Source organism: Suillus fuscotomentosus (assembly GCF_016647785.1).
Source record: "Suillus fuscotomentosus strain FC203 chromosome Unknown F5891scaffold_563, whole genome shotgun sequence".
NCBI classification, from domain to species: domain Eukaryota; kingdom Fungi; phylum Basidiomycota; class Agaricomycetes; order Boletales; family Suillaceae; genus Suillus; species Suillus fuscotomentosus.
In genome coordinates, this window is record NW_024540075.1 from 1 (window position 1) to 16,099 (window position 16,099).

The 16,099-nt window shown below is 39.9% G+C and overlaps 4 protein-coding genes across 4 annotated transcripts; all 4 read right to left on the bottom strand.

Moving 5' to 3' along the window:
• Positions 1 to 2,218: 2,218 nt before the first annotated feature.
• Positions 2,219 to 3,342, bottom strand: F5891DRAFT_991058 (uncharacterized protein; the record flags this gene model as incomplete). The annotated part of the gene is made up of 5 exons (XM_041378105.1): positions 2,219 to 2,319; positions 2,574 to 2,755; positions 2,812 to 2,929; positions 3,062 to 3,171; positions 3,206 to 3,342. 5 exons carry the CDS (start codon positions 3,340 to 3,342, stop codon positions 2,219 to 2,221), a joined length of 648 nt encoding a protein of 215 aa, XP_041216144.1.
• Positions 3,343 to 7,601: 4,259 nt separating this feature from the next.
• F5891DRAFT_972800 (uncharacterized protein) lies at positions 7,602 to 8,036 on the bottom strand (the record flags this gene model as incomplete). Its single annotated transcript, XM_041376369.1, has 2 exons — positions 7,602 to 7,810; positions 7,838 to 8,036. Coding segments are annotated over 2 exons (408 nt in total), but the record flags the coding sequence as incomplete, so codon positions are not given.
• A 242-nt stretch (positions 8,037 to 8,278) lies between these two features.
• F5891DRAFT_918114 (uncharacterized protein) lies at positions 8,279 to 8,625 on the bottom strand (the record flags this gene model as incomplete). The annotated part of the gene is made up of 2 exons (XM_041373743.1): positions 8,279 to 8,486; positions 8,534 to 8,625. Coding segments are annotated over 2 exons (300 nt in total), but the record flags the coding sequence as incomplete, so codon positions are not given.
• A 1,768-nt stretch (positions 8,626 to 10,393) lies between these two features.
• On the bottom strand, positions 10,394 to 10,802 carry F5891DRAFT_1203766 (uncharacterized protein; the record flags this gene model as incomplete). Its single annotated transcript, XM_041368962.1, has 2 exons — positions 10,394 to 10,671; positions 10,721 to 10,802. 2 exons carry the CDS (start codon positions 10,800 to 10,802, stop codon positions 10,394 to 10,396), a joined length of 360 nt encoding a protein of 119 aa, XP_041216147.1.
• Positions 10,803 to 16,099: the final 5,297 nt, after the last annotated feature.

Here is a 16,099-nt window from a genome sequence, read left to right on the forward strand (position 1 = left end):
GACTCCCTAATACTGCACACTTTATCGCATTTTATCGCATTTTATGCCCTTTATTGCAATGAGGCGTCGGGGCTGTTGATTAGTCATAAATATCACTAATGTGAAACATGACGATAAAACCCAATAAAACCCCATTATTCACGCAAATTTGCCGTAATTCCTGGGGAAGGTTTTCCCTGATGAAACAGATTTTGACTCTAGTGACAACTCAACTAAGACTGATAAAGATCAGTGTCTGAGAGACTGTCTATGATTCAATATTCAAGGCATGTTCTAATAGAAAAAATGCAGCATTCAATGTGTTTCAGACTGTCAAGGTGCAAACAGATTTTGACTCTGATAATCACTTAATAATTTCATCTTTAGCAGGTTTTGAACCCACACAGACAGCTTTAGACTCTGTCATATCAACTGCTTGGCTAAGACCAATTAGATTCACTTTCAATGAACCCATTCAAAAGTGAGTACTCAAGGTACATTTATCTGCATTTTATCAGCTCTTTCAATAGCATGGTTGGTGTTGATTTTTATCCTGCTCTTATTGCAAAAGACACAACATGCAAACTTCACCTGGGTTGCCCAGTAAGTAAGGCTTACAATACTGGGCGACTAAGCACGTTGCCTAGGCTTACAATGGTTAATTACATTCAATCCCAGCACCAGCATTAAACCTTGCCTCAAATACTACATAATACCTTAGGCATAAGTACTGCTAGAGGCATATATTGACACCAGCATTAAATGCTGCCCCAAATAATGATATTTTTGTAAGTCTATTTTGGTAATACCAGAATATTCCTGTCCTCGACATTAATGCCAACATTGAGCTCTCTTTCCCGTGCATCCTCCTCTTTGACATTGACATCCAGCTCCTCAACATCAAACTTCCTATTTTACGGATCCTGTCCCTCAATTTTGAAGGTTGCCAACATCAAGGTAGAGTTCCCTTTCCTCTGCATATCATCCTCAACGTTGATGTTGAGCTTACCAAAGTCAAGCTCTCTTGCCTGCTTACTCCCTGTATGCATTCATGCTCCATTGGCTCGTCAATTCTCCCAACACCCAACCACCTGCACTGTCTAAGCATCCACTCTACACTACACAGGCCACCTCATGTCCCTTCACACATTCACTTACTCTTAACTCATCAATTCTCCCCAACACCCATCTCCACATGCCTTTCAATATGGCCTCCCGTGGCACCTCTTCAAAGAAGATTCCAGGACTGTTGCATGCTGCCATCAAACATCACTATCATGGCTCAACCTGGTGGTCTGGAATATTGACGGCAGATAAATAAAGCCAGCACAAGGAGGAGGCAACTATGAAAAGACAGGCAATTGCAAGGTAGGTTTTTTTAAACAATATTTCTATTTGACTCATTCAGAATACAGAAATGTAGCACCATGTGCCCTGTCTATATGTCCGCTCTACACTACACTGGCCACCTCACATCCCTATGTCCATTCACTCTCTATTGGCTCATTGATTCTCCCCAATACCCATCTTCACATGCCTCTCAATATGGCCTCCCACAGTGCCCCAGTGCTTGCATTGTGCTTTGTTTTTGAGATTGTCGTGTATCCTGCTCATGTGCCATGATAACAGTCTTAATACATGTCATTGTACTACTCAGAAGGAATTGTCAGAATGGTGCCAGTAAGATTAAAGTACGAAGTTCCACAGCACAAAGTTTGTCAAGTATGAAAATCATTAGTTCAGGTGAGAGCAGGCCCACTTAACAGCATATTCAAGTTCACAACAGCTGCTTCATAATCAAATTCAGTGAATGTGGAGTCAATGAAACCTGTGCTACTGGAGGACAATGATACCAAAGGGTGAAAGGGAACATCAAACAATGTAGTGGGTTCTTGTACTACAGGTGTGTCAATGAGAGGCATGCTATTGAATGCAAGAGGTGTGTCGACAAGAGATGTGCTATTGAGTGCAGGAGGTGTGTCAACAAGAGGCACAGTGTTGCCGGTCATGTTTTGGGAGGAGATGAGAGTGCTATCCATCTCATTCTCACTGTCAACAGTAGTAGGACTCATGTATGGAGCCTTCTTGTGGGGCCTTGAGGTTACATTTTTATTGGGAGAAAAGGCACAGCACCACTTCTTGCCCTTATCTGAGCAAGGCCAGCAGCGATGTTCAACAACCTTGCTGCTGTTGAGCCTACCCTTTTGCTCCTCAATGAGCTCCTGTAACTCCTTATCATCTAGCTGTCTCTAGGCAGTTTCTCCAGACTTCCATCTCTCTCTAAGGTCCATGCCTTGCTAAAATTGTTGAAGGGGATCTCATCGGGCCATCCTTTGATTACTACTTGATAGCGTGAAATAACATTGTGCCAATAATGGACCCACTGCATTGTCGCCTTCAGGTTATTTGTAATCTGTTTTGTAAAGTGAACAACAAGTGAGAATGTGAAAATTCGAGGGATCTAAGTGACTTATGAAGTTTATGGTTAATCAAATAGCGGATCTCGCTGCACAGATCAGAGCAGCATTTTTGATGGTTTTTAGCAGCACCTGCAAATAATTAGTGATACATTAGAGGAACAACAAAAAACTTACGATGTATACCATGAAATGCGAAGCCTTCCATCTTGCTGACGAACTCTTGGTTGTCAACATTCATCACAGACTCCATGAAATTATCAACACCCTCCATTGCAAAGGTAATTCCACAAAGTGAGAGGTCAGTTGAACTATGCATTGTGTAAAGTATCGTCTCTGTGCCTGTCTGACACCTTAAGCTATTTGACTGCATGAATCTGTTAGTTAATGTTATCAAAAATGGAATAAAATACACATCTCATTCTCAATGGCCTTGATTGTTTGAGTAACATCATTGATCTTCGACTTTGTGGATATATAAGCTCGATTGGTCTTTGTAGCCTTGTGTTCCCCATACTCCTTTAGAAGGGAGTCTTTTCATCCTTAGAAAGTGTGTGATACTCTATGCAATGCTCGTTGATGAGCTCTGATAGTACAGCCTTGCCAGAAGGCCCTTGAAAAATGTTTGTCAATAAGAATAGACTGAACTACTGAAAAAACCTTACTGTTTTCCTTGTCAACACTTTGATTCTTTTTCCAGCAGAAGGTGTCCAAAGCACTTGGACCACAAAAGGCTTTGACCCATGTATAATTTGTGCTGTACTCAATGGATCCTCTTGTGGTAAGAGGTCATGGTTGTTTTAACAGACTCGTCGATGCTAGCCCAAACATTGTTGATAGCAGCATTGAAACATTGGTATTTTTGCAATGTGAGGCAGTAAGTAGAGCTCACACTTCCTTGCTCAGGCGGACCTTCAGACAGCGAGGTGTTAAAGTTTGGACCCATGATTTGCCACTGGTCAATGTAAGAAATAATTGAGAACTCATGGCCTGATATTTTGGATTAGTTTGGGGGTTCGTTTATATAGATTTTGAAACAAACATTGTACACTAATGACCTACATTGGCCAAACAAAATGTCAGGGCCGAGAGATTACTAGACAAATAAAAGACCAAAGAAGTAAAGTGCACACAGGCAAACTACAATCATGAGCCACTGTAAAATTTTGTTCAAGATTGATGCTGGCTGATGAATTATTCAGTAAGTGAACCATGTGGAGTGTACTTTATAAAAGGACCTCGTACCTTGGGGTTCATGTCCAATTTCTGCAACTGTAGATCAGCATTGAGTGCCTTCACAAGATTGGCAGCTTGCTTAAAAGTAAAGGCCTCCTGAGACCTAAGAACAGCTTCTCAATGGCTGCTGCATACAGTTGAGGTTAGCACACAAAGCTTCAGAATCACCTCATTGCTCATTTTGAAGTGATCAAGCACTACATCTGTGTGTGGGCTGATGCTAATTATTGGTGAGCCATCAAAAGCATATTTACGAGGGAGGTCAGGGTATGTGAACCCCAAGCTCTGCTCTATTGGCCCATCACAAGTAGTATCTTGAAGGTTCTTCAGAAGCGAGAAAAGATCAGCATTTTAACACTTGTGGACTTTTGAACTTCCATCGGGCACAGTAGAAATACCCAAAGCAAGCGCTCTGGCATGTTGAACAGCCACAAACTGCTGGTAAGAGCTGGAGCAATTCTTCAACTTGGTGGTGGAGTGAGTCTTGAAGTTGTGAGTGAAACCTTTCGGAGGGCGGGCAGAATATTGAATGTGTGAGCCAGTGGGAACAAGGGGGGCTGGTAAGACTTGAGACCCAGTTGGGTTCACTTGAGCAGCTAGATCTATGTATGAATGAAATTAGCACAATCAGGTAAAATTTTTGGAATGCAAACTAACAGCAATGAGGAGTTTGAACGCCCTCAATATGGCAGTGCTCTGTAAGCATTGAAGGTGGGGTATTGTGAACTCCTCACAAAAAGCTTGCACTAGCACTGACACATCTTCTCTAATTTGTTCATGGATCTAGTGAAGCTCACAGGGTGTAACATAGAGATCCACAGCAACATGTTCAGCTGACATAGTGCTTGTAGCATTAGATCTAGGGCAGCAAATGAGAAATGATATTCCACCATCTAGATGGTCTTGCATGGAAACCTAGAATATGTCCTTAAGAAACAGTAAACTAAAGTAAGGAAACAAACTTATTGCATCAAAAATGTCTTGGAGCACAGTCTCCACAAACTCCTCATGTGTAATCATTCTTTGGTCAGGAGATGTTAGTGCCTTGTTAAATGCAATATATGATGGGTGAAGTCCAGCAGGGGTCCTTGTATGATAATGTGCACCATCCAAATGTGAGTCGTATCTGAGCAATGCATGAGCAGCAGTCTGCTGTTCTGCATTACTGTAACCCAACATGAATGAACTGGAATGAATAGCCACAATGTTTGAAAGTGTGAAATGCTGCCCAATGAATTGACCCAAGTCTGAACTGGCCGCATTAGTATCAGTAGTCTCTTGTGTTGGTAGTGCTGAGCTTTGGGGTTTTTTGGAGGTTGACATGTTATTGGTTAAAGGGAGTGGAGGTGAAGAATGTGCAAGTAGTGAGGCATTTCTTGATCAAGATACTGGCACCTGTATACCAGAAACATTATGTGTACTATAGATAAGATGAGAAGAAAGAGACTCAAACAATCATACCAATGTGTAGTAGCATGCATCTCAGTGCACATGATATGCAGCAGGCCATTGTGAGGTGCTAGAACAATGTAGAAGTTCAGTCTTATATTAGTGTAGTGTGGCAATGTACTAAGTAATTCAGTGAAGTATTCAAAAGTCATCACGGTGAACATTGATGTGTCAACAGTGCTTATGTAAGCAAGCTCACCTCAATTATCATACCACTCATGTAAATCTTGGGTTCAAGCAGGGTAGCTTTCAGACCACTGCTCTTGCTGTTCTAGAGCAGAACAATGTTATAAATTCTGGTGAACATCAATGTGTTGACAGCAGTCATGTAAGTAAGCCCACCTCAATTACTATATGTTAACATTTATATAAATCTTAGGTTCAAGCAGGGTAGCTTTCAGACCGCTGCTCTTGCTGTTCTAAAGCAGTTCAAGCAGGGTAGCTTTCAGACTGCCACTCTTGCTGTTCTAGAGCAATTCAGGCAGTAGCTTTCAGACTACTGCTCTTGCTGTTCTCAAGCAGAAAGACACAGTCAAGTAAGTTTTGATATAAATCTGCATAGGCATTAGATATTCTGTAGTATAAAAGTATATGAAAGTTGTCAATCAACAATAGACACTATATAATCAGCCATATCCTGTGTGACTTGTAGCTGTTCCTTGTGCTCCAGCACATCCTCGTCAACATACTCAGACAAGATTATATCACGAGCTGCTTCAGCGTTTGTGTAAGTGGTAGCTTAGTTCATGTAAAATTATGAAGAAAGCATAAAGTACATACTGTCCAAGCAACTTCTAGGTCTCTCTGAAGCAGGATGTGGCTCGCTGGCCCCAATCTTAATGCCAATACCTTGATTACCTGAAAAACCTGGTTGGAGCTCAATTTGATCTAACCAGAAGGCATGCATGACATTGACACCAGCCTGTAATCTCCATTGCCTTTGTAGCTCAAGACTTAGCAGGGGGTCGGAGACAGAAAGCTCATTAATGACAGTGGTTGTTTTCAGCTCCTCATTGTGAATTGATGTGCGAAGGTGTCGAACCTCCACATCAAGACACTCGATCTCCTCGTGCACATGATGAAGCTTAAAATATTTGACAGTCACCTCTCGATGAGCAGGCTTTGCCCAGTCAAGCTCACGAATGTCAGTATGAGATTAGCAGAGTAAATCAAACTCGCCCAGGAAGCTGTATTCTGTGATGTCTTTCCAAGACAAAGACAGATGTGAGGGATCCAGTGCAGCTGCCTGTACATTGTAACAGCTGAGAGCATTTTGAATTGCTTCAGAGCGTCATTGCAATGCCTTTCCAATTTTCTGACAGATTTTGTATCCTTGCAAGTATCAAAATTGAGAAGAAATAGTAATCAATTAAGTCCATACCTGTGCCTGAATGCGAAAGCTTCAAAATTCGAACAGACACATGACAACTAAACACTTGAGATCATCTAATGCAACACAATATCGGTGCAGGGAAGTTTCTTGCTTGTATGTATTGTAGTTATTGTCCCCTATTGTCCACCATTCTTTGACTTGAAGTTGCATCTCCACATAAGCAGTAAGTCCTTCTGCATTCTGTAGTTTGGTGTATGCAGAGTCAACAGAAATTCTGGCCTGGGAAAGGGCAGCCAAAATTTGGTGAAGGTCCCCTGCTAGAATACTTGTTAATGCCTGATTGCTGGCTTCTCGGGCTAATCCCCACCTGGAACTTGGTTTGGTATTTGAGTGGGAAAAAAATTAATGAAAATGATAATATTCATCTTCGCTCTGCCAATTCATCAAGAACTTCAACATAGCATTGTAGAGACTTGCATGTCTCAATGCCGATCTCGTGCGCACACACATGCGCCTTACCTGCACTCGCACCATGCGCGCTTCCTCCTAGGTCTTTGCGCTACCGTCCGTCCATTCGTCCCATGTCCTTGCTGATTCGCTGGTGTGTTATTCTTATCTCTTTCATTGAACTAACAAAATCTTCAGTCTGGTGTCCGTGTTTACATATAGAAAGTCTGTTTAAACTTAGTTATATTTAGAGTTGATATGGTTACTCGGTTCGGGAGCGCACTTGGAAGTGCGCCGCATAGAGTAATCTCCCTTCTTAAATACAGAGGAGATTCTCTTGGTTCTGGTACTTACTTTTCCCTTATCTCAGGATACTGAAAAGTGTATAGTTCACCTCCTCACTTGAAATCAGATCAGATTCTCCTATCAACTACCATCTGTGTATCAACTCTTCATTAAGGATCTTTATTCCTTAACACCCTGAACGCGCCTTCACTTCATGCGTGCACATACTCGAACCTCCCGCTCACGCGCACACCTTGTGTGCCTTTGCCTTGCTTACATGTGTGTTACCTTCTCGCACCTGCCAGTGCCCGCCTAGCTCATAGAGTTTCCCTCCATCTTAATTCCGAGGAACTTCTCTCAGTGGTTGTCCTTTGGGTCGAGTCGTTGTCTCGTATCCTGGTCTTGCTGTAGAGCACTCATTAGTTTTAAGTGTTTTCACCTATAGTCAAGATTCCTCATCTACAGTGTATCTGAAGGAGTTCTTTTGGAGGCAGAGCCTTCAGGTTGTCCAGATATAATTGTTCTTCAGAGTGAAACTGAATAAAGTTGGCATCAGTCAAGCCAAGATTGACCTTCAATGCTGAAAGTTCAGCCATAAGGGTATGGATTGAACTTTTCAGTAATGATTCCATAAGAAATTGCCTTAAAACATAGAAATTAGTTACTGTTCAGCTCAGAGGGAAAACCATACTTAATGACACATATTTATCCACATCCCAGAATGCAAAATGTTCCTCAATAGTCTGGTGATGGTGGAATACAGTTGCATGTCTAGTACTCCATGCAAGTTTGTTTGAGGCTGAGAACACATGCAATAAGGCATTTGTGGGCAGAATAAGACTACTGGAATTAATCACAATGAGAGTGCTTACATTATGAAGGTGGCAGAGTGTCTTGCATTGGGCTTGGATACTAAATTGTGGACAGGTTTGGTGAGACTGGCGATATGCAGCCAGAGTGAGCAGGGAGATAGCAACTGATGGGTACAGAGGGGAGCAGCCTAGATATCCATAATGAATTAGTGTTTCAGTTGGATATACATGTGATGGTCGTGGTCATAATGTCATTCTATGTTGACCTATTGATAATATATATAATTTGAGAAACAGATTAACAAAATTAGCAGCAATGTACTACATATATCCACTAGTTCAATGTCAGCAAGGAAGAGACAATCATGTCCATTAAGCATTACGCCAGTCAGCAGACTCGGCATGCCATTGCCTTTATCCCGAGCATGATGATCCAAATATGCATCAATGAGGATGTCAAGTTGACTGTTACAATTCCCAGTCTGGATCTCAATGCGATCATGATGGGTACAAGGGTCCACATAGCAACTAAAAGAAACCAATGAGTGAGAGCTGCATGAAACACAGGTATATACCATCCTGATAGTGATGTGATTTGATGTGATAGACCAGTGAAAGCCTCATACTCCCCACCCTCATGACTGAGATCTATTCCTTCTTCCCCTGGCAGTGCTGGAAGGTTGATGTCGAAATCAATACCAATGTCAGATATCATTGTTGCAACTGCATTCCGATCCTCAGTCGACATTTCTGTGTTCTAAATGAGTCAAATAGAAATATTGTTTAAAAAAACCTACCTTGCAATTGCCTGTCTTTTCATAGTTGCCTCCTCCTTGTGCTGGCTTTATTTATCTGCCGTCAATATTCCAGACCACCAGGTTGAGCCATGATAGTGATGTTTGATGGCAGCATGCAACAGTCCTGGAATCTTCTTTGAAGAGGTGCCACGGGAGGCCATATTGAAAGGCATGTGGAGATGGGTGTTGGGGAGAATTGATGAGTTAAGAGTAAGTGAATGTGTGAAGGGACATGAGGTGGCCTGTGTAGTGTAGAGTGGATGCTTAGACAGTGCAGGTGGTTGGGTGTTGGGAGAATTGACGAGCCAATGGAGCATGAATGCATACAGGGAGTAAGCAGGCAAGAGAGCTTGACTTTGGTAAGCTCAACATCAACGTTGAGGATGATATGCAGAGGAAAGGGAACTCTACCTTGATGTTGGCAACCTTCAAAATTGAGGGACAGGATCCGTAAAATAGGAAGTTTGATGTTGAGGAGCTGGATGTCAATGTCAAAGAGGAGGATGCACGGGAAAGAGAGCTCAATGTTGGCATTAATGTCGAGGACAGGAATATTCTGGTATTACCAAAATAGACTTACAAAAATATCATTATTTGGGGCAGCATTTAATGCTGGTGTCAATATATGCCTCTAGCAGTACTTATGCCTAAGGTATTATGTAGTATTTGAGGCAAGGTTTAATGCTGGTGCTGGGATTGAATGTAATTAACCATTGTAAGCCTAGGCAACGTGCTTAGTTGCCCAGTATTGTAAGCCTTACTTACTGGGCAACCCAGGTGAAGTTTGCATGTTTGTGTCTTTTGCAATAAGAGCAGGATAAAAAATCAACACCAACCATGCTATTGAAAGAGCTGGTAAAATGCAGATAAATGTACCTTGAGTACTCACTTTTGAATGGGTTCATTGAAAGTGAATCTAATTGGTCTTAGCCAAGCAGTTGATATGACAGAGTCTAAAGCTGTCTGTGTGGGTTCAAAACCTGCTAAAGATGAAATTATTAAGTGATTATCAGAGTCAAAATCTGTTTGCACCTTGACAGTCTGAAACACATTGAATGCTGCATTTTTTCTATTAGAACATGCCTTGAATATTGAATCATAGACAGTCTCTCAGACACTGATCTTTATCAGTCTTAGTTGAGTTGTCACTAGAGTCAAAATCTGTTTCATCAGGGAAAACCTTCCCCCAGGAATTACGGCAAATTTGCGTGAATAATGGTGTTTTATTGGGTTTTATCGTCATGTTTCACATTAGTGATATTTATGAACTAATCAACAGCCCCCGACGCCTTCATTGCAATAAAGTGGCATAAAATGCAATAAAATGCAATAAAGTGTGCAGTATTAGGGAGTCTTTGTTCCATATTATCTTCAAGTAATATCAATGAAAATGCAGTAAACATTATATTGTCATTGAGACTCGACATACGATATGTTACATAATGACTAATGAGCAGGAGATTTTACTTGACAAGACTAGTAGCGCCAGCATGCATTGAAAGAAATAGCGCAAAAAATACTAATCAGACTCGCCACCCATGTTTGCCCAGTCAACGCGTGCAATAATCTGCTCTTTCGAAAGTCAGACAGGCTCCATATTGAACTTGCTATTCTTGCCACCATTATATTGGACTCAACCTAAGACGGCACACCATGAGCTGAGGCAGCAACAAACAACAAAACGCAAACCGTGGTAGCAACACTTAAATTGAGTGTGACAGAGGTGAATGCGGTGTGTAGTCTGAAACACACAAATGAGAAGAATCGGACATGGTGTCTTGACAAAATGTGGTAGATGATGAGAGAAGCACAGGGATAGAAAGGATTGAAGACTTGCCATTTACTGACAACTATGAGAAAGTTAGTTTTAATTCCGGTTTTCAAGTTCTTGTTCTGCCAGATATCGTCAATCGCCCCTAGTAGACACTTTTAGGAAAGGAAATGGCCGTTGCTGGACTAACTCACCTGTGATGTCCTCAATTTCTTCTTTGCCCATGATGGCATATCTGCCATCAGAGAGCCCGTCTCGGAAGAATATGATCTGCATGAGTGCAGTCCTGTTATGCTCGCCAAACTCGTTGATCATACACTTGTGATAGTTGAACTGCATATACAAAAGAAAAGCAGACCTACGAGGACGGTTGCAGGAGAGAACGGTTCATGGAAATGAACAGAGTGCTGAAGCCAGAGGCTTAACAAGATAATGAATGAAAACATTAGCATGACATGAAAAAAATTGAAATCCACCAGAAGATTGTTGAGTGCTGCCAGAGAGAAGCAGACATAGATGATATCATAGAAGTGTGGAAAGAAGTAAAGGTGGGAATCAGTCAGTGAACGACAGTGAAACTTGGCGAAGTTTGAAAGCCAACCGTCATGTGACTCATTGACACATGGGACCTCACAATTTAACAAGGGAGCTTGAGGATTAGTAATCATTAGTCGTTCGATTTTCAAATTTTTGTGAACATTCATTTGCCTTGCAACTCTGTGCCCATCTCCCACCAAGTCAAGTTCTGGAATGATGAGATACATGTGACTGAAACACTCAACTCCATACACACTCTGAGCCATGTCTACACAAGGTGAGACTTTTTGAGTCCACTGGATCCTCCGCTGATATAAAAGAATCATTAGATTTACGTGTCATGCAGGTTCGCGCAGTCTTCACTTTGCCGCAAACCAACTGCAAACAGTGTTGAAATGGTATTTCAAAATTCTCAGAACCCTCCACCACAGCATATTGCCTATGTCAAATGGTTTTCGGCCTTCAGTCCTTTACTGGATCCACGCTCTGGGTTGTATATACACTTACTTCAATGTACTTCAATGTAGGATAGGACACACATAATTTTCGTGATAATGTAGTTTTCCATAATAATAACTGAAAAAACTGAGTAAAGTTGAGTAAAACAACATAATGTTGTAAATATATGTGTAATTCTCAGGGAAGGTTTTTCCTGATGTTCTCTTGCACCATGCAGATCTGAGATCTGCCAATAATAACATTTTCTTTCTATGAAATCACATCTTAACATTTCCTCATGAATAGTTTCCTCAAAAACTCATTTAAAAATGGTCTTAGCTACATCATTGCTACGACAGATTCAAAATGTGTTCTCATCAAAGTCTGCAGGTTTGAGACCTGTCAGATGACACAAGATGACACTTTTTTTTTTCATATTGCAACATGCTTGATTGAATATTTGCTCATAGATAGTTTCTCAGACTTTGATCTTCATTGGTCAAACCAATATAAGTCATGAGTCTAAGTATCAGATAGGTGCTCACCTCTACTGGAATTGTGGTGATACTGGAGTAAGTCCAACTACTTATCTATCTACATAGAAATACAGAAGTATGTAGGCAAAAGTTGTAGCACAATATTAGGTCCAATGTTCTATGTAATAATACAAGAGGTGCTGCAGACTATGGGAAAACATGTAATAACACCGTCTATGATGTGAGTAATGTGAGAAATAATAAACTGTGCACCTAGCAGGACTAGTAGGACGAGATGAGACATGAGTAGCATGAGTGTGTGTGATGTGTGATGTTTGATATTTTCAGGTTTGATGCATATTGAGTTGGATATGATAGAGAGTGACTCGGACAATGTTCAACAGTTGGCATGGATCATAAAACAAGCTGCTGCAAGGCTAGCAGTGAAACATGGTTCCATACACCAGCTTTTGAATATTTTTTTTTGGTTTCTCTTCTAAGAAAGTCATGATGCCACCAGGAAATCAAGGCCTTCCAATTTATTTTAAGATTCATGTGGAAATGTGAAGGTGTGATTTCATAGAATAAAAATAAAAATATTATTGTTGGCAGGTTTCAAACCTGCACAGTTCAGGAGAAACAGATTTTGACTCTGGTGACAACTTGACTAAGACCAATGAAGATCAACATTTGAAATGCTGTATATGAGCAGATATCCAAGACATGTTCTAATACAAAAAATGTGTCACTCAATAGGTTTCAAACCTACCTTGAGGGTTCACTTCTGAATGAGTTCATTAGAAGTGCATCTCACTGGTCTTAGCCAAGCAGTTGATACAACAGAATCTAAATCTGTCTGTGTGGGTTCAAAACCTATCAAATATTAAATAGCCAAGTGATTGCCAGAGTCAAAATCTGTTTCTCTTGGATTGTGCAGGTTTAAAACCTGCCAAATATAATTTTCATTTTCTATAAAAATGCGCCTTGATATATGCTCATGGTCGGTTTGCTTAAAACCTCATCAGAGTTGTGTTTAGATAAGTGGTTGTCATAACACAATCAAAATCTGTTTCCATTCAAATGCAACAGGTTTCAAACTTGTTGAATGTCACATTTTTTCTGTTAGAACATGATATTTGCTTATAGACAGCATCTCAGACACTGATCTATATGTTTTTTTTTCCTGTTAGAACACACCTCAAAATGGACTCATGTATACTTTCCTGAGAGCACCATCTCACTGGTGATGTGATTTCATAAAATAAAAATGATATCATTAGTGGATTTCAAACCTGCGCAATCCAAGAGAAACAGATTTTGACTCTTATAATCACTCGCAATTTCATCTTCAGCAGGTTTTCAACCTACAGGGACAGGTTTGGATTCTGTTGTATCAACTGCTTGGCTAAGACCAGTGAGATGCACTTTCCATGAACTCATTCAGAAGTGAATCCTCAAGGTATATTTATCTGCATTTTGTCAGTTCTAATATTAATTTCCAACATCCCACTTGAGTCCAATCATATGTGATCCTTCCAATGTCAGTTGTCACTCATGACCCAGCTGTTAATATTCTAAGACATTACAAACATCATTGGCCCACCATGATGGTCTGTCATCAGCACTTTTTCAGAGCAATTGCTAGATAAACAGGTCTTGAAGTCAAGAGCCCCAGAAGAAGTCTGATGTCTTTTGCAATAAGAGTAAAATAAAAGAATCAATCATGGCAACCATACTATTGAAAGAACTTCCTTGTGGATTCATTTTTGATTAGGGTCATTGCAAGTGTATTCAACTGGTCTTAGCCAAGCAGTCAATCAAACAGAATATAAATCAGTCTGTGTGGGTTCAAAACCTGCTAAAGATGAAATTGTCAAGTGATTACCAGAGTCAAAATCTGTTTCTCTTAGATTGTGCAGGTTTGCAACCTGTCAATGATAAATTATTATTTTCTATAATAATACACCTGGTTTTCTGAGAAACTCATCTTAAATGATCTTAGCCATGTCATTGCCATGACTCTGGCCTGTGCACTTTTTGAACTCTATACACTCTGAAGGTCTGTCTTTGTCAATCCTAAATCTCTCTGAGTATTAGCTGCTTCTTTTGAACTCATAGTTACTGCATCAAAATCAGCCAATATTTCTTCCTCTTTGAAATACATCTTGAAGGTTTCCTTATAGACAATGTTTCAAAGACTTATCTTTAATAGCTTTGGCCAAGTTATCACCAGAGTCAAATCTGTTTCTATCACATCGTGCAGATTTATAACCTGCTAATTGCAACATTTGTTTTCTATGAAAACATGCCCCAGCATTTGCTTATGGACGGTTTCCTCAAAAGCCTATCTAAATGAAATTTAGCTCAGTAGTTCTCATGACAGAATCAAAATCTGTTTCTGTTGAAATGTGCAGGTTTGAAACCTGTTTGATGTCATAGTTTTGCTGTTGAAACATGTCTTTAATATTCCCTCGTAAATATTTTCTTAGGCGTAGATCTTTATTGGCCTTAGTCAAGTGGTCAACAGAGTCAAAATCTGTTTCCATTGGACTGTGCATGTTTGAAACCTGCCAACAATGGTGTCATTTTTCTTTCATAAAAACACATCTTGATATTTGCTTGTGGATGGTGTTCTTAAAAGGTGATAACAGATGATCTTAGTCATATCATTGCTATCACAGAATCAAAATCTGTTTCTTCTGCTGTCTGCAGGTTCAAAACCCATTCGATGATAAACTTTTTATTGATTCTGAAACATGCTTTGGATAATTTGCCCATGGTCATTTTCTATATCTATTGCTCTTAAATTGAGCAGGCTTAAAACCTGTATAATAACATGGTTTTTTCTTTTGCTATTAAAACTTGCCTTGAATGTGAGCTCATGAGTCATTGCATCCCACCATTTTGTGTGGTGGTCAAATGCAGATAAATGTGCCTTGAGGGTTCACTTCTGATTGAGTTCATTGGAAGTGCATCTCACTGGTCTTAGCCAAGCAGTTGATACAACAGAATCTAAATCTGTCTCTGTGGGTTCAAAACCTATCAAAGATTGAATTCCCAAGTGATTGCTAGAGTCAAAATTTGTTTCTCTTTGAACTGTGCAGGTTTGAAACCTGCTGACAATGATATTTTTATCCTATGAAATCACACTTTGACATTTCCTTGTGAAGAGTCTTGTCAAAACCTCATCTTAAATGTTTTTAGCCATGTTATTGCCATAATAGATTCAAAATCTGATTATCCTGGACTAAGCAGGTTTGAAACCTATATAGTTGCATTTTTTGTTGTTTATTGAAATATACCTCAAACATTTGCTCATGGATGATTGTCTCAAAAACTCATTATAACCAGTCTTGGCCAAGTGGTTATTACAACAGAATTAAAGTCTGTTTCTCTTGGGCTGTGCATGCTTGAAATATGCTAAGTGATACATGTTTTTGACCTGCTCAGTCCAGGAAAATCAGATCTTGACTTTTATAACTCCTGAACTAGGACTGATTGCAAACCTGTAGGCTTTGATTGAAACATATTTTGAATCTATTGCGGTAATGATATGGAAAAGAGCATTTATGATAGGGTTTGAAGAAAACTATCCATAAGTAAATATCAGGGTTTAATTTCATAGAATAAAAATATCATCATCGGCAGGTTTCAAATCTGCAAAGTTCAAGAGATACACATTTTAACTCTCATGATTGCTAGAATATTTCCATCATTTTATTTTTATGTCATGCTGAAGGATACTCCCAGCTACAGACAACAATGTATAGATGCAAAAGAAGCATTCTTGCTACATTCTGCTGCAAACATAGTACAACGTAGTCACACCTGAGCTGGATTGAAAAAGATAAAACAGACATGAATGATATTACTTTGATGAATACTCCAAAATGTCTAACTGTCCCTATTTGCTTGCACTTGGATCTCTAAGAATCTATACACTGCAAAAGATTTTGCAAGCAGGTTTTGAACCTACATAGTTTGAAAGAAACAGATTTTGATTCTGTCACAACATCTACTTGGCTAAGACCAGTGATATGAAGCTCTCAGGAAAGTACACACAAAGTCGATGTCAAGGTGTTCTCTAACAGGAAGAAAAAAAAACATATATCAATCTTGAGG